Source organism: Coturnix japonica, chromosome 2 (assembly GCF_054131305.1).
Source record: "Coturnix japonica strain WE chromosome 2, WE-NBRP24, whole genome shotgun sequence".
In the NCBI taxonomy this organism is placed as follows: domain Eukaryota; kingdom Metazoa; phylum Chordata; class Aves; order Galliformes; family Phasianidae; genus Coturnix; species Coturnix japonica.
In genome coordinates, this window is record NC_140664.1 from 1,459,024 (window position 1) to 1,484,508 (window position 25,485).

At 43.1% G+C, this 25,485-nt stretch overlaps 1 protein-coding gene across 4 annotated transcripts in view; it reads right to left on the minus strand.

Annotated features, from left to right (window-relative positions):
- Positions 1–25,485, minus strand: part of ADGRB1 (adhesion G protein-coupled receptor B1) — a 263,519-nt gene that overhangs the window by 50,406 nt on the left and 187,628 nt on the right. For 2 of the 4 annotated variants that reach the window (XM_032442930.2, XM_085536883.1), the window contains 3 exons: positions 12,556–12,659; positions 5,086–5,188; positions 877–1,027 (listed from right to left, as the gene is read on the minus strand). In XM_032442930.2, coding sequence (XP_032298821.1) covers positions 877–1,027; positions 5,086–5,188; positions 12,556–12,659 — 358 coding nt within the window. Of the gene's footprint in view, positions 1–876; positions 1,028–5,085; positions 5,189–11,316; positions 11,413–12,555; positions 12,660–25,485 lie in introns of all 4 variants that reach the window. The other 2 variants (XM_015856457.3, XR_014942377.1) reach the window with 2 other exon arrangements.

Below are 25,485 nucleotides of genomic sequence, written 5' to 3' on the forward strand. Positions count from 1 at the left end.
GCACAAAAAAGCACACACAGCCTGTGTTTTGCATGTTTGTGGCTATAGGCTTGCTATGTGCAAACACTGTATTTCAGTCCCACCATTTGTTTTGTTTCCTAAGCAAAACTTAAAGAGATGCAGGTGCTGGAAGGAGGATGGCTCTTGATATGTAAGAGTAAATCACATCAGGGCCCTTCCTAACCACTGGAAATATCTTGCCTGGGGCAAAATGCTCAACTTCAGTAGTGAAATGAGCCACTAATACAGCTTAGAAGCACAGTGCTCTCCGATTCTCTTTCCTTCTTTCTTTTTTTTTTTCCTCTGCTTGCTTTTGAGCAACTTTTTGTTCAGTCACTCCTTTCAAACACAAGCTCCTTGTTGCTTTGAGAGCCCAGGTTACAGGTTTGAGTTTGTTTTCAACTACAGAATGCATCATTTAAAGCTAATAAATTAAACATACGGAAGAGGCAGAGGGAGGAAAATTAGTTACAAGCATCTGCACTGGTCTCACAGTTTATTTGTCTATGAAAGGCCCTGCTGCCATGGAGACAGCATTTCAGAGCTTGCTTCTCCCCGGGTCGCACATGGAAGGAGACAGCGAGAGAAAAATAAAAGAGAAAGCAGAGAAGAGACCCAGAGCCAGGAGAAACCCCCCAGCCCCTCCATGCCCTTGGAACACACAGCCTCTTCTCAGCTCATCTCCTTCATGTTGCCCTTGGGTGGAGCTAGCAGCTTTTGCTCATTTCCAACCATCTGAGCCCTTTTTAACACACCTTAGGGTGCCAAACTAAGCTTTTTGCACAGCATCAATCTGGAATACTCTTTGCTCTTCATGCTACCATGGAACAATGACCCTGACCCAATGGAGCTTCTATGCAAACCCATAATCCTCACCCCATCCGAGACACAAGAAGCGCTTGCGGATGATGCGGTTCCGTAACCGACCCGTCACGGCCATGTAGGACTGCCAGGCCTCGGTCAGCACCCAGCAGAAAGAGGAGAGGAAGAAGAAGTGCAAGAAAGCCGCCACCAGCGTGCATATCACCTGGAGAGAGGAGGAAAGGAGCATACATGAGAGGGGAGAAAGAGGAGAGAGGAGAGAGGCAGGTGGAGGGAGCTGCTTCCAAATCAGGCTCTGGAAGGAAAGGTCACAGGGATCAGCAAAGGAAAAGACATCTCAGGAGGAGGCAGCCTCCCCCTCAAGCTTTGACCTAACATAGAATTAAAGTGTTTGTTTCAAATGTAAGCATTGCACAGAAACCAACTGCTCTTAAGTGAGAGCTTCAAGTCCGTGGTTAACTATTTTCATACAATGATAGAATATCCCAAGTTAGAAGGGACCCAAAAGGGATCACTGAGTCCAACTGCTATCCCTACACAGGACCACCCAAAATCTAATCCCGATGTCTGAGAGTGGTATCCAAATGCTCCTTTAACTCTGGCAGCTTGGTGCCATGCTCACTGCCCTGGGGAGCCTTTTCCATGTCCACTACCCCCTGCTAACAAACCTTTTCCTAATCCCCCATATGACCTTCCTTGACACATCTCCATGCTGAAGTCTGAACCCATGTCTTGTCCTTGTGTTGTTTGGCTTCAGCAATATACTTTTATTTTCCAGTGATCAAATCAAATCCCTGATGCTTTCGGAGAGGATGGAGCAGTTTTTAAGATGTGCAGTAATCTCAGCTCAAAAGGATTGCAAAGCACCATGTCGTTGGTGCTTTGCAGTAATGAAATCAGAGAAAGGCAATTCAGACTGGGAAGTAGAACTGTTTGCAAAGAGAGGTAGTTAAGCTGCGAGAGGTGGAGTGAAAACATGGCTGGCAGGGGCTTGGGAAGGACTGCAAGCATGACTTGTTCAGGGACATGTAGCTATTAGCAAAAAGGTGGGGGGGGGGGGTGAGGAAAAATTAATGAAATGGTAGAATAAATTTAATAATGGTGAGCTCTACAACTTGGCAAGGAAATCTCTCAAGGGACACAGAGAGAGCTCAAACCATTTAAAATTAAACTAGGGAAAGTACTAGCAAATGCATTATGGAGAACAATCCTGTAGCGAGGGGGAGATGGGCTGGAAAGCTGACAAGCTCATCTTTGTTTTTAACTCAGCAAACCCAAATCATTCATTGGTGCAAATTGGTGCCGCTCTGTTAACTCTGCCAGAGCTATGCTTAATTTGCACCACTGGAGAAGAAGAAACTGTGAATGAACATGCTCCAAAAGAAAATGATGGAAAGAAACGCCCAAAGAGAAAGGAGAGGAAATAAGACTTTAAAAGTGACTCTGGGTGATAAAAAAAAAAATGGCTTAAGGCATTGAGGACAGATGGGGGTGGGAGTGAATTGTGAAGAATTTCTCCGCTTTGAGTTATATCAGGAAACATGGACTTTGGGTTTACGGTCACTGAACCTTCCTCTTTTTTCTTCCACCAGCATCTTTCAGCAGAGAGCTCCCATGCACAGAGCATCTTTTATCATGATTTTATTGAATTGCCCTCAATTCATACACTGGCACTGACAGACGTTATCAGAAGTTGGAAATAAAAGTTAGACGTTGCGTTCTTTGAGACAGGAACTGCCTTTTCATTCTGTGTTTGTATTTGACACAGAAACCTTTGGTATTATGCCTGCAAGTAGATGACAGTTCACTACAAATAGCCTAGCTCAGTGTGATAATTTGAAGTAATTTTTGTATTTTTCAAAAGAATCTTCCAAAGGTGGTTGCTATGCATCCAGCTCACAGGTCTATGTAAAACAGTTACAAACACAAGTAACTCTCAGGAATGTATTTTAAGATACTTATATTTTACAACTGTTTTTGTGGGGGTTTTTTTTAAGTACTGACAGAAATGACAGCATCAGTTTATCTGAACTGATTTTGTTCTGCATCAACAGAGCTTTCTGCCCTCTTTGCCAGCAGTTCACAAAGGGAAGAAAAGATGTCTGCTTTCCACTTTTCCACCTGGGACATCTGTTTTCTAGATATACTCACAATGCGCATTTGTGACACTGAATGGTCTCTACTTAAAATCCCTTAAAAAGAAGCAGATAATTTTACCCAGATTTGGGAATAAGAAGAATCTTCCATCTTGTTTTCTCAATTTCCCCATGGAGATGTGGTTGAAAAGGCCATCAGTCCCTGTTTTTTCTAAAAGAGGAGAAATTTGCTTCCATCCAGCACATAGCCCTGCCTTTGAGACGCACTCAGTTCATGCAGCAGTCATTTCTTTTGTATCACATTATTGTTGACTATAATTTTTTAGCCTTTTCCCAGGCCTTTCATCTTTAAAAGGCATAGCAAATCCAGGCATGGAGTCTTGCCTTTGAGGTTACGCAGACAGAAATGATGGGAGTATTTGGCACTTCCCAGGAAAGTAGTACTGTAGAAATTCTCCCAGTGTAACTGCAATTATAATTCAAACACTAATATTTTAGGAAGCTCCACTATTGGTGACTGAATGTGAATAGTTTCCAAATTTACATTCTTTCATCTCTTCTTTGTTCAGTTTTCTTTCTCTGTTCTGTGACAGAGACTGTTTACTAGATGACTGAGTGGAAACCCAAGAATAACCTTTCTATTTATGGTGTTTCATGTATATGCATGTCCAAAGAACTAATCTGCCTCACACAATTACAGCCGGGAGCTTTGAATCCCCACAAACAGCTCTGACACTGAACATCCAAAGCAACATGAGAAAAAGTGTGAGAAGGAATCTGGGCTCCCAACTGTGCTATTAAGGGGATAAGAGAGGGCTGACAATATCCACCTCCTATCCTGGAAGGAAGAAGAATAACCAAATAGGAGGTCCACCCATGGTTGGACACGATGTGCATCTCTCAGTCTTCTTTCTATGAAAAGCTGCTCCTAGCACACGTTTGAGGTTGCAATGCACCCACAGAATAGCAGTGTAGAGCTGATTACCCTCTTCCCAATTCTTGCTCCAGGCAAACCATGCTGACCGTGAAAGACAGCTCTGCTTTGCATAGCTTCTGAATAGTGTTGGTCTAATAGCAACAGGGCCAGCTGGCTGCATCTCCCCACACTTTTCTCCACAGGTATGACTCAAGTAGCTGTAAAGCTTTCTTTAAAACATAACCCAGCTCTGACCCAAAAGGTCTGCATAGCAATGAGTCTCTGTGATTCATTAAAGCCTGAGGCTTCTCTGCAGAAATGCTTCCAAATGTGACAGCGTGCTCTGGATGTCAAAGTCCAGACTCGAAAAAAATTGGCTGGTTACTGTTAATTAAAAGCTAAATTCTGATTTCTGATTGTGACTTCAGCAGCAGGAGGAGGTGGAAGATGCTTCTGGCCTCAGTTTTCTGCTTAGAGGAGTTAAGATGGTTGGTGCGCTTGAAGAGAGAGGATGATGTACAGTAGGAAAATACTAAATGTGAGCATTGATTTGTTACACTAGCTGCCAACAGAGAAAGTAATTTAGCTGGAGAAAAGTCATACAAGCAACACAACACCTCTCCATCTGCATCTCTAATGTGGAAACCCACGTTAGTGCCCTGCAATCAATGCCCATGGCTTGAAAATCCATGCTAAGTTCTCGTCTTCACTGCTTGAATGGCACTGTGACTTGCAGCAAGTCTCTTGTGGTTTCAGCTCTGCAATGTGCATGATGTACACAGCGATTCTTCCCACTCCAAGAAAGGGGTTCTTGGTGGCTGCTTTCCTTAACATCTGCCAAGTGCTTTAGGCTTGGAGCATAAACGTTGCTTTAGAAATAAATGTAATGCTGAGATGCTGAGTGTTTTCACTTTTTTAGCTCTTTCTCAATCTGTCCTCCTTTGTAATTTTTGGAAAATAAAATGGTTAAAGCCTCGCAAATAACCATGTTTTTTCACTGTGCCATGTGCCAGCTACTCTAGGCAGATACTCAAAAATATCACATTGGTTTTAATCAAAGCCCTGAGGATGCTGACAAATTATCAAAGAGAGAGTGAGAGAGAATATTGAAATCTGCCATTTAGTCATGTCTTTGACACGTCGCTAATTAACAGATGGAGGAAAAACGAGGAAGCACTGCCTGAGCGGATCATTTCAATGCTAAATCAAGAGCAAAGCAAACAAACAAACAAGTTCCAATACATCTCCTACCTTATTCCGGGTCTGGGTCTGTCCGATCAGGATGAGAGCATTGGAGGAGATGATGGACAAGCAGAAGTTGATAAGAATGACCGAGCGCTCTGAGCGGATATACCTGCAGAAAGAGAAGAGGGGAAGAAGATCCACTCTGTTACACCTTGCATGGAGCCACTGGGCTCTACACAATCCCATGGTAAGAGACGGCCCACTTTCTTCAGATCTCTTGCGTTAAACAGACAAGTACAACAGGAAAAAGGAGGAGGAGAGCTTGGATGTGGTGCACAGATTTCTCAATCCTCCCCATCAATGTTGGAGTTATGAGCATGAGCCAACAAATCAGGGGCTACCCTGCTCCCTACTCTGAACCTTTGCTAAAATAGTATTGAGTTCTGTAAGTCCCCCTCAGCTCTGCTTAATTGGAAGGGGACTTGGAGAGAAGCTTAGAAGAAAACATACACGCAACACATGGAAAGATTCCCAAATAAGAAGAGCCACAAGCATGCTGGTGATGAAAGCAGGTTACGAATGCATGCATCTTCACAACAAAGTGCTTGTGATTCAGCATTCCCCTTTGTTTAACCTAACAACACATCCAGAAGTGAGAAGAAATTGTGGTTTTGTTTTGTTTTGTTTTGTTTTTTTGTTCTCCAGATGGAGAGGTTTAACACTTCTCAAAACTAGGCCAAATATGTAGCTGCAACCGTGGGTCCGGGATGTCAGGAATCCAAGTTAGGAAGATGTTGCCTTCAACACCTTGCAGGAGCGAGTCACTAGTCATTTCTCTTTTGTAATGTGCAGCACAGCACCAACTTGCTGCTGAAGTATAAGCACAATTAATTCAAATGACTGACCATAGAAGAAAATTTCTGTGGAGGCACTTTTATGTACCTAATAAAATTAAAAATAAATTGCAAAAGTGCAAGTCTTTAAGGATTGAGTCAGGACCTGACCACACCAACCCTCACACATGTGAGTAATCTCAGTGATGCAGCAAGTGCTCTGCCTGAATACGAGATGAGTAAAGACTAGAAACTGATGTCTATAAAAATTAGAAACAAATCTATTAACCAGACAGCTCATCCCCGTAGGCTAATGCAGGATTATTTTGTATATTCCAATACATCAACTATTTATACTAAGAATTCAATTTCATTAATTAATTTTAGCAAGAGTGTGTCAGTCACACTCCGGCTGCAGAGTCTGCATTTCTGACTGGTAGGACACAATGAGTTTACTGCGTATCTGTATTGAGCCAAGAATGAATCTGTGCTTTAGATCTATTGGAGGCTGTGCAACTTGGATTTTAACTGTCCTGTGAGTTTTCCCTCTAGACAAATATGAATGTTAAGAATATGCTTTTCTGGATAAGAAAAAAAGTCACCAACAAAAAGCAGACTCACTTTATATCAGCTTTGTTAGAAAACTGGGTTAGAAGTAGTTCTTTCTCGAAACACACCTCAACCCCATAACACACTTCAAACTTTAGGTTTCCAGCTCAGTTAGAAACTGGATTTGCTGCAAGTAAAACAAACCTGGAGTATTCCTTGGCCAGTTTGATCCCAGATTTTGCTGTTTTACTTGTTTCAAATACAATAATAAGGATCATCTGAATCCTACTCCTGTTTGTAGGTTATCAAGCCAGCAATCTACCGATGCTTTGATCGTATGAAGTAAAAGATGTATCAAATCTATAGCCAGCAGCTTGTGGGGGATAGAAAGGGAGATGTGGACTCAGTGTTGGTACGAATGGGAATGTGCTAAGTCTGTGTAGGAACACTGTGATGTTAATGGTCATTTAGGAATTTTCCCCTGGTAAAAAAAGAAGAAGCAAAAAATGAGTTAAGTGTAAGTATAGTCTGCATGTCAGAGTAAGGGGCCAATAAACAGCTCTTTTCATATTTCCTTTCCCCCAAAAAAGCCTTTTCTTCCTCCATGCTTCCTGTTACATATCAGAAGTCCCTCTTCCCCAGATTCCTGAACCTCCAAAAAACAAAGTGTGAGTTGGCACCTTGTAGAGTCAGAATATCAGAATAATTTAGCTTGGAAAAAAACCCAACCCTCTGGAGTTGCCAATTCAATCCTCTGCCCAAAGCCGAGCTGATTTCCAAGTCCTGTCATGTTTTTCAGGGCCTTGTCCAATCAAATTTCAAAAACATTTAAGAATGGGAAATGCCATAACCTCTTATGAGTGATTTGTTTCAGTTTTCAGCCTCTCTTATGGTGAAGAATCATTTTTTCTTCTATCAAGCTGGAATTTTTCGTGATGCAATTGTTGGTCCTTGCCCCTAAAACCTTCACTGTATCTATATGTTTTATGACTCCTTTTTCTCCATGACTCCTCCTTTACGGACTTATTTTCTTCAATCTAGCCAAGATTTCCTTGTTCCCTATGCCTCTCCTTGAGCATTATGTTCTCTAGCTCCTTAAACTGGACTTGATTCTGCTTGTTGAGATCTCTCCTGTATTGTGGAAATGCTATTCAAGATATGGCCTCAAGAGAGTCAAGTAGAGGGGAATAACAATTTCCTATGAGCTGTTGGTCAAGCTTCCAGCTTCTCCAGCTGCATGTAGTTGCTCTGTTGCAGGTGCAGAAGTGTTCATTTGTCTTTGGCGTACGATTTCTCCAGCCTATATCTCCAAGCTTGTTATTGCTGGTCTCCAGCATATGAATCACTCTTTTCATATTGGTATAGTCATCCAAGAACTTGCCAAGGGTGCCATTTTCCCCATCATCCAGGCTGTTAATGAAGATATTAAATAATACTGGTCCTGGAACCAATCACTGAAAGATACTGCTAGTAACCAGCTGTTGGTTAGGCCTCAAATCTTTAACCATTACCCAAAGCCTGCATGAACTTCAGCCAACTTTTAACCTGCCTTAGCACATTTATCAAGTCAGAATTCACTACTTTATTTACTAGGGTGCTACGGGAGCCTATATCAAAGGCCTCAGTAATGACAAAATATATAATGCCCACTTCTCTTCACTGTCCAAGCTACCAGTCACCCCATCACAGGAGGAAAACAGGTCTGTCAAGTACATTCTGTCCCTGAGAAAGATGTGCTGTCTATTCCCAATCAATCTTTTGTCCACCATTTTGCTCAGAGAAAGTCTTTATAACTATTTGCTCTTTAATCTTTCCAGAGTCTGTGAATAGTCTGAACAGCAAGTAGTTCTCTAGATCCAACTCTCTGCCTTTTTTAATGATGAGTATAACACTTCTACAAACCACCTTGAACCTGCCCAGATGAGAGATACTGGCACCACTGTACAGCATGCTCTGTCTCAACATGCTCCACGCATCCCATTTGGAGCCATGGGCATGCAAATATCCATTTTACATAGTTCTCAGTTTTCTCTTTGTTGGTGATGGATAGTGACTTTTTTCTCCAGTTTCTGCTCCAAGATTCTATGACCGGAGTACAGGGAAGCAAATGTTGTCAGTTGAGCAATATGAAGAAGGCAGTGATTAATTACCCTGATTTTCTCCACGTCCTTTTCCATAAGAACAAATGTCCCATTCAGCATTTCCTTGGGTCATCCTTTAGTGCTGTCATACCTACAGAAACCCTTCTTCATGCCTTTTGTGTCTTTCATCAGTTTCAAACAGAGTTGAAAGACAGCTTTCCTAATGCTTCCATACTCCTCCTTGTCAGCCTGACCTCAGTACTGATCATTTACAAGCTACAATGGTTGCTTTTCCTTTTTTTCCTGCATCACCTCCAGCCCAGGGATATTCCACAGAAAGAAATCAGGATTCCTATCCAGGACATTTGGCAAAAGAAGGCAGGAACTCATAGCAGAGATGGAAAAACATGTAGGCTTTGATGTTTAGCCAGATCTGCAGAGTGCTTTCTCACAGTCCCTTAGCTGCAACATGGATTCTGCCTATTTATCAAAGCACACTGCGCACAGACACCAAAGCTTGGGAAACCTCTCACTGCAAATGTAGGGAGCTTCTGCACTGGCCTGGGTCTTGTGGGATGTGGGGAAGCCCAAAGCAGATGGAGAACGTGGGAAAACTCTGCAGTTTGTCTCTGTATCCATTCCGCTCCCTTCTTCTCTGCAAACACTGAGCCAACTTTGCTTTCTTGTGGTGCTCGTACACATCCTTCTCCACGCAATCTTACTCATTCCTGCTGCCTCCCACCAGGACCACAGAGTGCCTCAGCGTCCCCAGCAAAAAGCAGAGTTCTTGGGTTTAAAGTAAGCATTAAAAGCCACTTGAGAGCTTGCCGACAACCACTAAATCAATCTCCAGCCTCTATGGACAGGGAATGAAAAAAGCTTACACTGGTATCTCTCAGCAATACAGCATTCATTCAGCTGCTGCCATGCCCTACATGCTGATGGGCTGGTGGAAGAGCTATTCGATAGCAAGCATTGATCTCCATGCTATGGAAAGGTCACTCTGACTCCTGAGGCTGTTGAACTGCAGTTGGGTTCAGGGATGGAAAATGCATCGGGCTGCTTCTGAAACGCCATGCTGTCAAGGAGTGGCACAGACCAAAGTGAAAAGAAATACAGCTTTAACTCATTCAATCTGTTCTGACCTATGAGCAATTCTGTTTCTCCCCAGTTTTTCATTTTCAAGTCAGCTTTCAAGCAAGAGGATCTTTTCTATTATTATTTTTTCTGAATACCTCTGTTTTCCATACGGGTGATGGAAAACATAGCCCACACACATGGTTTCCAGCTGCGACCTAGGACAACCATAACCAGAGGTAACAAGGTCACTCCACTTCTATGGCCCAATGTGTCACCGACCTCTCTGTTGAAGCTGCTAATAAGGCCAGAGATGCACCATCTGTAGCAGAGTTTTTGCAGCCATCTGTCTACTGGGAGCTGGAGCGAGTCCACCAACAGGCCACCAACAGCCGTCAAACAGAAACAATGTCCAGCATGAAGTGAGACCGTGCCAAGTTGGCTGCCTCTGAAGCGATCACTTGCATCACAAGAAACTCATGCTGGTCATGCTGATGGCTGAGTAGGTGCCACAAAGAAACAACCATTATTGGAGGTTTTGAATGGAATAAAACCATTTCCTCTCTGATATGCAGCCCAAAGTTGGGCCTACCTCCTTTTTACTCTGCCTCTTGTTCTTCACCATGTTCCTTTCCCCTTTTTATTTCTTTTGCCTTTCTATCCTTTCTGCTTCCCATGTATAAACAAATCCTAGTTGGGCAAAATTCTGGGAAGGTTTCCAGATTGTCAGCCTCAGTGAGCCTATTCATCAGAAGAGGATCATACTCAAGCTGAGTCTATGTATACATGTTCCAGATGCCTTTGTCCAGAGGCCTGAATGAGAAATTTCACAGCCAAACCTCCCTAAAACAGCTGAGCTTGGTGGATGTGCTCCATAGAAGACCAAGCAGATAGGGCACACGGAGTTTCTCCCCTGCTTAAAAAATTCCCTTCGATATGGCTCCTATATTTTAGCAACAACAGCTGGAATAATACTGCTGGATCCCCTTGTGAGCATTGCTCCAGCTGCTGTCTGATAAACTGTATAACATCTACGGACAAAACGAAGTGGAAGCCAGGAGATAATGTTGAATATGATGTTCCTGAGACCATTATTAGAACAGCACATTCATGTCCAGCAGCTATGCCTAAAATAAAAAGGACACACAGAGTGCTCAGGGCTCAGCCACGGGAATGCTGTGAAGTTCAGAAAACATGAAAACATGATCTACAGATAAGAAATGAAACAAACTCAGCGCACCAAAGAGAAATTCTAGAGATCACTTGATCATGCTTTACAAATATTTACACAGAGAGACTTAGGATAGAGAGCCCTTTAATCAAGATATATCTGGTCTCAGGATCACTTGGAAATGCATGTCCATCCCTTGCTAAATCAGAAATGCCCATTCAAGCCTTCCATAGACATGTCCCCCCATTCATACTGAACTTGATCATTTTGGGCATAGGCATAGTAACACAAAGGCTGCAATTAGAAATTAAAAAGGGTATATTTTAAACAGGGCAGACAATTAACTTTACTGTCCTCAATGACAGTAAATATTGAGGGGTATGCTCCTGGAAGAAAACATATTGCATTACTCCAAATGACTCCGTCATGCTCCAAACTGATTCAACCTCATGTCTGATCTTAAGTTTCAGATCCTGCACTTATTTCTGATAGAAAAGAGAGGGTGAGACTCCAACACTTGCTCTTCACTCCTCTCTCCTAACTTTCCACTTGATCCTGACACCAGTGACACCAGTAAGTCACCTACCAGCGCTGCCCAGTGCTGCCCAGCCTGAGGAAAAGCAGGAGAGGACAAGGACTTGAGCAGATCCAATGATACCCCAGGCACGGAAAAACCTGAGTTCTAGATAAATGTTATTATGATCAGTCTTCAGCTCAGAGCACTCACCATAATTAACTAGCCACTATGCACTGTCACAGTATCAACAAAAGGTGCATTTTCTTTTTGCTCATTTTTAACTCTCTTGTCCCTTTCCCCTAATAAAGGGTAGAAAATATTATCTCAATTCACAAATCTAAAATGAATTTACCTTTTCCTTCCTACTTAGAAGAGTCATTTGACAAAGTGAGAATCTTGCACTGATCTCTTCTCACAAAGGGTCATGAACAATATATTCTTTGTAGCCATTCTTTTTCAATTTCATGGTCATTCACCTGGTTCTGATTTTCCTCTTCTGTTTATCTAGTCATTATGCTCTCAGCATGTCTGACACATGTTTAGGAAAGGCATGGGTCTCCATAGTGTAAACTCTTGTGGAATGCCATGAATCCCATGCACATCTTGGGTTCTCAGACTTGCAGCAGTCCACCAACATGTATCTTACAGGGATGTGGGCCAATGTGGACCTTTGTTTAATACAACTTTCCTATAAAGTCACTCTAACCCCTACAAAGGGGCAATTTAAGGTTGCATCTGACCTCCATATAGGTGTAAAGGAGCTCTTTGAAATGGGATGTACCAAGAAATCTCTATACATCTTAAGCCAAAGGCTGAACAAAGATAAGGGACTAGATAATTATTTAGCCCATGAGATGTACCATCCTCGAGCTCCTGAAAAGTACTGTTACTACTTCAGGCCAGATGTTTTCATAATGGATCAAGGATGTTTTGATGTTATCAAAGACCCAGCCCAGAATACCTTGAAGTAACTTGCCTGCCAGGAGGCAGCGCATGTCCACCTCTCTGCAAACAAGGTTTCCTGGGGTATATAAAGGCATAGAAAACAGCACGCGCAGCTTTTGAAAACAGAACAATGAGACTACATGAGGTCATAGTACTAATTTCACTGTACTAATTTCTCTGGCACTAAAAGGAAAGAGTAATGCCAACTAAGCCACCATGATGACTTTTTACAGGACCCACTCATTACAAAGTAGTTCTTCCTCAGGCAACAGACACCCAAAATGGGACAGCAAAACCTCCAGGATTCATGAAGATCAAGAGACAGTTACTTTCCCCAAGTAGAGAAAAGAATGAAAGCCATACCTCCAAACAGAGACATAAATGATAATCAACAGCAAAAGTGTCAGCGAAGATACTCCACAGCCTACAATTAACGTGACAGAAGGGACCAGCACCTTTTCCATGTTCTGAAAAAAAAAGAAAGGAAGACATTAAATAAAAAGATGCTCAGCAAATGCTACCAGCTCAATTTCATGGCAAGAACTTTCCTCCTAATTGTCTGACTGTACATCAACTCACTTGACCTTCACATCACACTACACATGCAAATAAAGAGGAGAGAGGCCCATGAGTTACTTCAGGTTGACCCTGTCTTTCTTTGGACTTCATTCTGCTCCCGCACAAACCAGTGTTAAGTTTGGGGTTAAAAACTTGATATTCACAGTGAGGTGTGTAAAAGGCACAGGTTGCAAGAGGAGATCAGACCCTTCACATCCAGCGTGGAACTTCAAAGATAATTAATGAGGAAACAGCAGAAAGCTCTGCCTACACTAGAACGATTACAAATGAGCTCTTCTGGGAATGGCTGCTGCTGAAGCTTGGAGGATGAAAAGAAGGTGAAAATCTTCCACCGACTACAAACATCCATCTGGCAAGGGAGGAGCTGAAGCAAGCAAAAGAAAAATAAGATGTATATACCCCCCAGGGAGCAGCATCTAGTCATACCATACATCACTTCACCACTCTTATGCTACTTGACAAGGCATTGCTTCATATGCAGGGATTCTTATGGAAAATGCTGGCATGCTATGGTTCTCTTTTGCTGTTTCAACGCAAGAGATCCAACACTCTCCACACTTTGCAACACTGAGAATAAACACACTCCTAATCTAGTTCTCTGCATTCCCTGGGACTAACTCCGTAACCAGCTAGTATCTGACAAACTAACATCACTAAACTCCCCCTGTTCTTAGAGTTTCTTTCCCACTTGTTTTCCTCTGCTGCAGGCTTTTTATTCAGCATGTTTCTCCTTTCCACGTCAGTGATCTCTGCTGGTGGGAGGACAGAGAAGCAGAGACCCCACTATGCAGCAGAGTCACCAGAGCCCCTCTATTTAAAGGGATTAAGCAGCACGCAAAGGTGTGGGAGCACAGTCAAGGTTGTCATTAGATTGGCGCAGTACCAACACCTATTGCTGCAGCTATGGAGGTGAGACGGTTTCTGACATACCAAGGGCTTAGGGTAGGAAAAAAAAAAAAAAAAAAAAAAAAAAAGAAATAATCAAAAAAGAAAAAATCAATTACGCATGAATTTGGGAATGGAACAGGCAGTCCTCTGAGGACTTGTCCAGACTATTTTGTTGGCAGGCATGAGGCTGCTCAACCTGAACCTCCAATCAGCAGGACATCATGAAGCAGAGGTTACTGCAGCTCTGTTCCAGGCTACTGAGCCTTCTGCAAAGCAAAATATATTAGGCAAGGCTCGGTGCTGTGCTTATATGGAGTCTGGCCAACTTAACACATGGGCAAAGCAAATATATCCGTCGACTGAAGTTGTACAGTTAGATTTACTCCACAGTGCCCATTGTGAAGAAGACATGAACCTTCCCAACATGCTGTTATCTGAGTTGAACTATCCTGGCAGTTTAGAGGACTTGGAAAGATCTTCCTTACTTGCATATTTAAACCAAGAGCACCTCTCACATTTTGAATCCCAAGGGGTGAATTAAAAAGGAACAAAACTTTCACCATAATGCTGCCGTGAACCCCACAGGGGCTATTGGGAAGGCTGGCACAAGAGCGTAAGGGATCTAAGACAAAATGTAGCAATGAATTCAAAGGCTTGAATACCCAACTGGCTTTGTACATCCAAAGGAGTACAGGCAGCTTGTGGGATTTTAACTCAGAGCTGACTGGATACAGATTAGATGCAGACTGGAAGCCAAACTGAACTGCAGTGTGATGCTAACTCTGCAATGTTTCCTCCCTGCTCATCCAATTAACTCTGGCATGTCCGTATCTTAACATGACTGTACAGCTTCATCGAGTTTCCCTCATGAAATAGGAGGCTTGGGATTCTCTGAATCTAACAGCATGCATCCTATGTGAATCCATACATACCAACGTTCTGGATGATGAACCTAATTCAGATTGCTGAAACTGTGGGACTGGATTTCAAGCAGTGACTCAGTCCTTTGAACTATGAGCAATTGTGTATAAACACGGAACAACATGGCAATGAGCCTCATCAATCCATCCATCAAGGTTCTGTTCTGCATCTTCCCCCACCTTCCTGAAATACTTGCAGAAAAGGCTTCAGTTCACACATTGATTCTTCCTCTTAACCTCTATGAAGACTTGGATCACTGAGAATTTTAACACCAACTCACGTGATTCTATTCACACCGTGAGAATTTACTCCTGCCAAATACTTGTGGAAGGTTAGAAGCTGTTTTGGGGGGAAGTAGGTAAACACAAAGTAAGAAATTTCAATGAAAATATTAACATTTCAGATTGTCTCTCATTAAAAAAAAAAAAAAAAGTTGGAATTGGACACGTTCCATATGCTCTGAATGCTTAAATATCGTTTCCTACTCATTATAAATTTATATGTGGAGGGGAATCTTCTTCTGCGAACAGAAGTTCCTGGTTTAGTTAGGATATGGAAAAGAGATGCAATCTCTGGCAAAATTATATCTTCTCCCTTTGCCATCTCTGCTTTGATGCTCCCCGCAGAACCCAGATTACCCAGCCTCAGAAACAAATGGTTGTGATAAACTGGGGAGCACAAGCTCCTCAGAAATGGCCTGGTTTGTGTTCTCTCACTCCAGTCTCACTCTCAACCCTCTTTTCTCTCCACGCTGCTCGCTTCCGGCAATATGAGTTCACATCACACAAACGGTGGCCTGGGATGAGCATCGATTGTGACATTTGATTTAAGTAGGTCTTGTTTTGCTGACTTTTTCATGGGTAACTGGATTAAAGTCGGGGAGGAACTCCATTAAAGCAAAAATAAATAAATAAATCAAGACATGCAACTCATGCCATCTGAGAGCGACATGAGAAACTGAGTCTGGATTTGAATGGATGAGTAGAGTTTCAGCCAGCATTCAGAACACAATAACCTAAATTCCCCTCACTTCCACATCCTCTCTGACCCCTTCATCCATCCAGTTCTGTTGGTATTTTGAGAAGGATAACTATAAAAAACGCTGGCTGTAGTAAGAGCAAAAGGAAACTTCCTTGGGAATAAGACATCCTAAAGGCTTAGGCCTATATAGCATAGGATTTTGCTTTCTTTTTTCATTTTTAAGATTTCTCTGTCCTCTTCGTCTTCCTTTCCACCTCCTACACTTCTTCCCTTTGGCAAGCGAAGCATCATTTGTTTTATTTCTTCTGATTAATTAAACCCCCTGACAGAAGGTGGTTGGATGTTGTGGGATCTGAGGCTGGCAAGGAAAATTTCCTTGGAGGAAGAAGAAAGATTGGTTTAAAAAGAAATAGTAATACCAACAGAATGACATCGAGGTGGTCTTAAAGTGAGAGACAAAGTATTACAAGAGTTTCCCAGCATCACAGCTGAGGAACAAAGTCATTGCTTGCAAGGGACATCAGGGGGTTCACTTGCTGGGACAGAAGATGGTCCCAAATGGCCCAGCCCTACCTCTTTCACCTCCCCATGTCTGCTGATGCATAGCATTTGGAAGCATCTCAAAATGCAGATGAGACTGTTCTCCTGTGGAACTGGAAAATAAACCTTTGCCTGGGCTGAGTAGGAACAGAGTCTCAAGTCCCAGGACTCTGTCAGCAAACATGACAAAGGAGGAGAAAAGCAATCAATGACATCAGCTAGGATGGAAATAACGAGTGCTACTGCCTGGGGCTGTTTGCTGTCCTGCCACTGCATCACTCTGCCTAACAGGGCAGAAGGACACTCCTTCTTCACAATTTTGCTTTGTTTCCTTCTTCTCTTCTATTTCCTCCTCTTCCTTTCTCACTCCCTTTATTTCCCCTCTACTTTTTTCTTCCTTTCTCCCTTAATATGACCATTTTTCCGTGACTACTTTCCTGCCTTTTCTCTTTTCACTCTTAATGCTTCTCTCTGGCTCTCCTCCCTCTGCATTCTCTACATGTCTTTCTCTCCCCTTAGTTCCTGCACAGCACTGTGAAAAGTGACTGCATTTGAGCTGTGCTTGTTCCATTACCCTGCTCTGGCTCCAGGGTCAAACAGGCTCCAATTAGAACAAAGTAAAAAACAGTATTCCTTAATGCCACGCAGTTTGCCTGAGACCTTACAAGCAAGCTGTTCTTTTTTCTTTCCCCATCTTTGATACAAAGAAAGGCTGAACAAACTCTCTATAGGTATGACAGCCTACTAATAAAGTCACTGATTAAATCATTTATTTTTCTCCCAGTTTAAATGCAGACATTTGGAACTGAAGGCGCTACGCTTTGTTTTTATGAATGCGTTTGCAATTCAGAATGGTTGCCTTGAGCCTGACTTCTAGCATATTTGAAATTAAAGATTCATGAAAATAGAGAACTGCAGAAGTACTGGTTGCAAGGGACATCTGGAGGATTCTAACACAACCTGTGGCTTGGAACAAGACTATCACCAACCTTAGGTAAGGCAGGTCATGGCAATGTATAGGTGAGTCTTAAAGACTCCATACGCTTCTGGTGACTATTGCAAGACCATATTACTCTCCCTGTGAAAATGTTTTCCTAACATCCCAAATAAATTTTCCAAGCTATGGTTTGTGATTTTTGCCCTGTTATGTCGTCATACACAAGTGAGAGGAAATTATTTTATCATTTTTGCAGCTGTCAATCTAATACCTGTAGGCTGTGGTTATCTTCCTCTCTGTAAGACCAAGTCACGCACCCCCTACCTTTCCTCTCAAGTCGTAAGCAGAGGGGTCATCCTACTCTTCTGAAACAGAAGTAGACCAAATGGACATGCTTTACTCCAAGAACTGTTCAGAAACCATTTTTGTGCCACTAGACAAAAGGGTTTTCACGATTCTCAAGCAGTTTTTAAAGCCACATTCTGTTGGTTTTGTTGCTGGTTGGACAATTCTTTTCAAAGCAAAGAGCTATCAAAGAGTTGTTAAAATTGCTAGGAAATAATGCTTTTACCAGTACTCATGAAAGCTACAGTTTTCTGAACACAGTGGTTTATGTCACTGTTGTAAGAAAACAACCTAAGAGGAATGAATGAATGGTGGATGTGTTTGACATCCATGAAGAAAATACTGAAAATATTTTTATGCCTATATACTTGGTTAGATTCTGGGTTTCTCATTCAGGGTCAGGCTTTTTGTGTTACCTTGGTGTCATACAGGTAGCAAAGACAGGCGTAAATTTGTGATCAAGATTTGAACGTGGTGGATCTACATCTCCAGCTACCACCCATCAGCCAAGTATTGTTCATTCTCCAACTCTCTGTCCCCAAGGGCAGCAATCCACGTTATTCTTCCAAGGTAATATGCAGTATCTCCATCTTGAGCTTTCATTTGAATAAGAACAAGGCTCTGGATACAGTTCAGCTCATAATGCTGTTGTATCCACCTTTGAGGATTCTTCAGAACCAAATGGAGCAAAGCATTACCCTTGCCTGTTCATACCCCAGCCCATAGCACAAGAAGGTGCTGTTCATATGCCACACTGCTCATACAGTGCTCAATGAAAGTAGCATGGGCACCCAGCTATCCAATTGCAGGGGTCCATGCCAGCTGATGAGGCCCATGGTGAAATTACAGATATAGGAGGCTCTGTTTTCATCTCCAGGATGAGATGAAAACATGAGATGAAAACAGAAGTACTTCTTGCACTGGTCACTGTGGATCTTCTCTGTCCCACAGACATTTCAGCTTGTGTTACCAGAGGAGAAATTTCCACTTGTGTCATACACACTAATACAAATTCTTCTAGGGATGGGAGAGAGGAAGAGCAGGACCCCAAAATACAGGCAGTATGGAAGGATTTAGTGAAGGCAAGACTGGGATCACACTGAAAGGAGATTTTTGGTGGGTCAGAATTATCAGCAGCTCTACAGCGTTCACTTAATTCAGAGCAGAGGAGCACTGAGAAGGCACCAAAGTATCTTCCAACCTCTGAGGAGAGCTTTGAGATCCCTGCAGGAAAATCCCTCAGTGGTGTCATTAACAAATAATTTCCTTGCAACTTCTTTTCCAACATTTTCCCCAGCTCAGCCCATGTCATTGTGAGAGAAGTTCAGAGGATTAGTACCTCATTTTGCTCCCTTCGTATCGTAACTACCATCTTCTCATGTCAAAGCTAATAGGTGCCCATTATTGGGAATGTATTTGTGGAACGGAGGGCTCCTTTTATGTAATTTGGCCAGCCTCAGAGGCAATTTTGTGTAATTGCAGTACACAAAAATCACCCAGAGAGATACCTTAACGCGTTACTATTTATTAACAACTGCTAGCTCTTCACTCAGTACTGAGTCTGCTCTCAAGATACAACATGGCAATCTGCATTTGGTAAACAGCCTTGACAAAGCTCTCAGGGCAGAGGAGTGGTCACATAACCGCTCGTTAATAGGAACTGTCAGGATAATTTCCATCAGTCTTGTGGAGAATTACGGGAGTTAACAGCGCGCATTATCTACCTGCCAGTCATCAGCACAGCAGTCAGCTTGCTGCTGCTGTTTCAACTACCATAATGCATTCCCAAGTCCAGGATGTGAAGTCCTGATATCAAGGAGGGCTGGATTGTGCCTCTATTAATACTAAGGAACTATTCTCCTCCTGCCCAGACAGCTGTTCTTAAGCATTCCTCACTCCTGGAGGCATTCAAGGTCAGGTTGAATGCAGACCTGGGCATCCTGATCTGGTGGTTGGCAATCGTGCCCACAGCAGGGGAGCTGAAATTAGATGATCTTTGAGGTCCCTTCCAACTCAAACCCTTCTATGATTCTGTGACTCTTAGACACAAGGAATATACTCTTTGACATGAGGGTAGTGAGGTGGTGAGGCACTTGAATAGGTGGCCTAGAGAAACTGTGGATGTCCCATCCCTCAAGTGTTCAAGGCCAGGTTGTGTGGTTCTTGAGCAGCAAAAGCTAGTGAGATGCCCAGGTCCATGGCAGGGGAAGGTACTATCTTAGGTCCTTTCCTACCCAAACCATCCTAAATTTCTATGATTTTCACTAAATAGCCCATTACAATTATTTAAAAAACATGGTTTTATTCCTTCACCACCCTTTTCCCACTGCAAAACTATTGAAACCACCACTTAACGAGCCTCTGCTGAATCTCAGCACCCCTCTGAAAGCCACAGACTGGGAACCAGCATGCTGAGCTTGGGGATGACCAGCAAAGAGCATGGGGTCTATTCCCAGCTTGTGCTCAGGTCAACTGTATATGCATAGCTCCATTATATAGGCCAATCTTTTCAACGTCCACTCAAACGATCTGCTTCAGACTGAAAACACAGCCCTTAACTTCTCAGGGGCTTATTTTAAACCCTGTAAATGGAAGAGAATAATAGCACACTCCCTCTCTCTTCCAGAGCTTAATTCAGCTTGGATTTTTGATATGTGTAAATGCCTTCGGGGGTTCCTGGAGCTACATCAGGACAAGCAAATACAAGCATCTCTCTCTCTGCTGTGCAATATTAACACGGGGAGGTATGAAGAAGAGAGAGGAGAGTGTTTTTTGTTTAACTGTTTGTTAACTAGCCAGAGTACCTGTTTTTTAAATCTTTGTTTTTATGCATACAGTAAGACTCGTTCTGTTTCAGCCTTTCCCTTTAAAGCACGTTTTACATGTTGGAAGAGAAAATAGAACCACTTTTCACAAACACATACACATGATAAATGCTGGTAATAATCAAACACCTTTATGGGCATGCTCTCTTCTGAGAGGAGGCAGAGGCAGATAGAACTTCATTCAGAGTATGCAATAGTATCATCAAATGCACTGCAGTAAGCAGCAAAACCCTATCATCTTGTTATATCTGTAATTGAAAATAAGATGGTCCAGGATGCATCTGGCCCATGTTACCTTGGAACAAAGTGATATGGCATAGTTAATGCTCATACAGGCTCAAGGTTCTAAGCAGGAGGGCCTTATCCATACTACCTTGTGGAATGTCCACAGACCACTGCATTCTTGGACCATCTGTGGGCATTGCTGGAACAAGCCAAGAAACAGTAATAACAATTACGCAGCGGAGGCAATTAAAGGGCAGTGATAGAGCCTTTGTTCTGTACTTTGATACTATTAATACTACCATTATTACTAGTATTATTTTAGATTATGGACACATGATCACTGTCGAAAGATATTAAAAATGAGCCTCCTACACTGCTTCTCTGTAGTCTGGATTGTTCCTCCTCTGTACTACACAGAGGACAGTCAGTTCAAAGTCGATAAATGATTTACAATGCCTATCCATGCATTGCTCATCTCGTTCTGCTTCCACTACTGTGTCCTCAGCTCGACTAACTTCATAGCAGTAGAGTGCAGCCCCTTGCAGGGAAATGTGTAAGATTTACACATGTTAAACAAAAAAAGAAAAAAAAAAAAGAGAGAAAGAGAAAAAAAAAATAATACTATGGCAGACTAGAAATTGAAAATGAGGGGGGAATCCAGACTGTGTTTATCCTGTTTTAAGCCGTATTTTGGTTCCATGCCAGGTGACAGCATTTCACCAAATTATTCCATAACAACCCGCTGTTTGTTTTACTGCATCAGTGTCGTGCTGGTGAGTAATGCCAGACCGGCAGTTTTCCCTACAGATCAGGCAATACTTTTCCTCCCTAACTTGGCCCTGGAGAGAAAAACATCAGGGGAATATCTGATAGCAGGCAGAAACAAGGAATCTAGAAGATCTAAGGGAGTGGCATGGATCTGCATTTGGGGAGGTCAGGTTGGGTATTAGCAAAAGATTCTTCACAGAGAGGGTGGTGGGCATGGAACGGGCTCCCCAGGGTGGTGATCAAAGCCTCACGATGCCAGAACTCAAATAGCATTTAGACAATGCGCTTGAACATAAGAGTTTGGGTGGTCCTGTGTAGAGGCAGGACTTGAATTCAATGATCCCTGTGTGTCCTTTACCAACTTATGAGTCTGTGTTTCTACAATAAGACTTCTGCCAGGTATGGTCCTATAGAGAACAAACTCCTGCCATCCTCTTGCCCACTATTGCCCATTAAAAGCCAATTTTTAAGGAAAAGCTTCATCCAAATCACGAGGCATAAGCACTCCTGCAAAGACTTCACAAGACAACCCTAAAACAACTTAATTAATTCCCTTTAATTGTTGCTTGTAGTTGTGATTCCTCTCCTGCAAGGACTAGGGAGGAGCTTCTCACTTCTCACTGCTCAAGCACTGGAGATGTCTGCACTGATAATGGTTCCTGATTCAAACTAAGGTTGAACCAAAAATCTTTTAGTCAAAGATTTTCCCGGAGATATTCAAGGTCAGGCTGGATGGGGCTCTGAGTGACTTGGTCTATATGTAGGTGTCCCTGTTCTTTGCAGGGGAGTTGGACTAGATAGACTTCAGAGGTTCCTTCCAACTCAAACGATTCTATGATTCCACATTTCCAAGCCATTATCAGTCCTCCAAGTCTTTTGGGAGTATGTTGACTGGAATTTGCCTCTGGCTGGTAGGGCAGGTAGCTAAGCAGTATTTTGGTTCAACCTACAGACTTAGTTTCAAAGAACCATTATCACACACAACATCATGATGACTTTCTGTTTAGACAGCCTTAACTTTCAGGAGTTTTCAAGCTCACATATTCATAATTAAGAATCTGACAGCGGCTTTCCATGCATATTGACCATTTTCACATAAAGACTGCCTTTACTATCAAAATATTGCCAATAAATTTGTCCGTACGGCTATCCATAGAGAGGAACAGTAATCAGGCACAAACGTTTTGGAAATAGATTCAATTCTGGTTTAAATGAGTAGCCATCTGTTGCAAAAATAAATAAATAAATAAATAAAATAATGACTTAACATCCACATCTCATTGCATGGCAGTTCAAGGGCAACCTAAGCCTTTAGGCAGAACACAACAGGAATCAGTGGTGAAGGAGCTCGTCAGAACTACCTAAAAAAGGCTTTTCCAGGCAAAAGCACAGTGGAGCACAATAGAGACAGGTGCAAAATGCTTGACAGTTCAACCATCTCCCACTTCAAACACAACCTGCTTAGTCCTTAACGGGCTTTGAAAAGGAAAATAATCCCATTTAGCACTAATGCGCTGACTCCCACCCCTAATGAGCCAATGAAACCAGCCTCCATCACCCACTCCTTACCATTTTCAAACAAGTACCTTTGTGCTGTCTCCCACATTACACTCTGCAGTGGGAGAAGCTCTTCCCCTCCCACTCAAAAAGCCCACCTAGAAAGCTATCCGGTGCTCTTTCTTTAAGCCTCCTCTATATAAGCCAAGTTGGTGCAATGCATATGATGGCAGACGTGCCAAGTCTTGCTGCTATAACTAAAGCCATCGTACTGTTTACATGTGCCCCCACGCCTGCCTGCATCCATGTGTTGCTTTTTCTCCTGCATTTCAGCTGGAAGCTATTTTGGACCAGGTTTTGCTCTCCCGGCCCATTCAGCACTGAGCAGATTGCTCAGTCATGCAAATCATGCTTTGTAACTAAGCCTCCTAAGCGACTTGGTGGTCCAAATCACATGTGATAAATGTATACTAACAGTGGAACAAGAGTTACAGGTGGATACAATCAGCTGGCAAGCTGGATGTACTCTGTCCAATTTCGGATGCGCTCTGTGATTTTCCCAAATACATGCCCTAACCCACCATCCCAAATGCATGCTGTAACTCACCCAACCCATTTCTCCACACTCCAGCAATGTGTCACACCTCAGCAAGCAGCAGACAAAGAGACCTGATTTACAGGCAAAAGGGCAGGGAAAAGACCTAACAAGCTCATCTCACCTATTCACTTGCCCCAAAGCCATACAAACCACTCCCAGCTCATCTCTCCTGATGGAGGCTTGCCTATTCTCCACACCCAGGAGGTTTTCCCTTGAGCCTAAATTAAACCTTTCTCACTGCAATTCAAGTCCAATCCTCAGCAGACACAGAAAGCAGATTACTCCCTTTCCTCAGCTCCTTTCTATCCATTTGAAGGCTATTATCCTCTTACCCCTCGGCATTTTCACCTTGAGAAAACAACACAAACCCTCTCACAGAACTCACCCCTGCTCGTTGCCATTGGTGCGGAGGGTACAGTGACAGGTGTGGATGACACATTGTCCCTTCTCACATACACAGGCACATACAATCACTCCCACACTCGTACACTGTACCAGTCCTGAGCACAGAGCATCGCATAGAGACACTGCTTACCCCACTTTGCCCACAATTCTGGCCCTAGATCGTTCAAATCATTGCAGGCTGAGACTGAGAGCTGCTTTTTGAACCCTTAGCAAAGGGGAAAGTGGGAATGGGGAAAACTCGGGTGTCCTGACTTAAATCTACATCTCTTTTAATGGAGCAGTAAGCCATGGCTGGGTAATAGGGCAGCTGTCATGCTTGCTAAGCTGCCTTCGTGGCAACAAGCCATTAACCACTGAAGGTTCAAAATGAGCACCAAACCCCTCGGGAGCACCTGGACAAGCAGTGCCCCAGATGCAGACAGGGAGATTTTAATTTCAGCTGAAGCCAAGGGACTAACCTCAGCTATGCTGTGCTCCTGGGGTCACCTGGTTAATGCCAGTGCTCTTCTCAGCTGAACACTGAAGGGTGAATTAGGCTCGGTATTACTCACGCTGAAGCAGTGAATCCCACAGTGTTTTAAGCTCACAGCCACTTGATCATGCTCCTCTCTCCCACGTCCCCTTCAGATGAAGAGACAGAGGGTGATGCAGCATTTGCCTGCAGAAGAGTCGCTGCCAGGGCTGTGCGGAGCTCTCTGGCTTTGGAGAGCTGCAGCAATCCCACCTCCTGGAATTTCCAGCAAAAGCCCCGAGCGAATCCACAAGCGTGGAGTAAAAAAAAAAACAACTCAGCAGTCAAAAGCTGTCAGATGTTAATATTGACTGAACTGCTCGTTGGATAGACAGACAGCCGAATCCGCAGACAGCTGAAGGAGGTGGGATGTGGGGATGACTGCTTAATATGCTGAGCCAAATCCTCCTATTATTACTTTGTGTGCTACCTGCCTTCTTTTAATATATTCCGCTGTTGTCTCTCCTAGAAGCTCAGCACTGAGAGGGATTTCCTACAGCCTTTGTCTCTGTCGCTTTACTCGCATTTGTTCACACACTGACCACTTATTTGTGGATTCCTCAGTTATATGTGTACAGCACATAGTAATCTCCATCCATATCTCCCACCAAAAGAGCAAAGCCAGCATTACTCTGCATCCTGGCACCTGCAGCAGCGTACAGGATCTATCAATATTCCTCTTTCTCTCAAAGCCCATCAAAAATCATTGACTCCATATCCTCTCCAAACTCAATGAGGGTTTGCCCAAATTCTTTCTGCAGTGCATGCTGATGGACTTCGAGTCAGCACTGACAAAGCAAACACAGCAAGTGACTTCCAGAAAAGTGATGTTGTGAGATCACAAATCAGCCCTTCTGTTAGGAGGCCACACTTGAAAAATAATTCAGTTCCTGTTGTTACAATGCTGGCTTGGCCATTGGGCCACCAACAGGCATCACACATCCTCTCTATTTTCCTAATTGTATTATGAGAGAGTGGGAGGAGAAAACCCAGCTGGTTCATGCTCCATCCACTCCATGCTAACAACGCTTGGACAAACTCAGGGGGATTGTACCATATTTAGTAAATAGAGCATCCTTGCTGAGCAAGAGAAAGAGCAGCATGGAGCTTATGATTTGCAGAATCACAGCTTGCTCCCAGTGGCTGCCACAGACTGGGGAAGGACCCTGGGTAAACATAGCAGCAATTGCACCATAAGCTTCCCCAGTGTCAGCACAAAGCTCTCCTGGGAGGGATGGTAGTCCCAGCTGGATCTCCCCTTGTCATGTTAGCC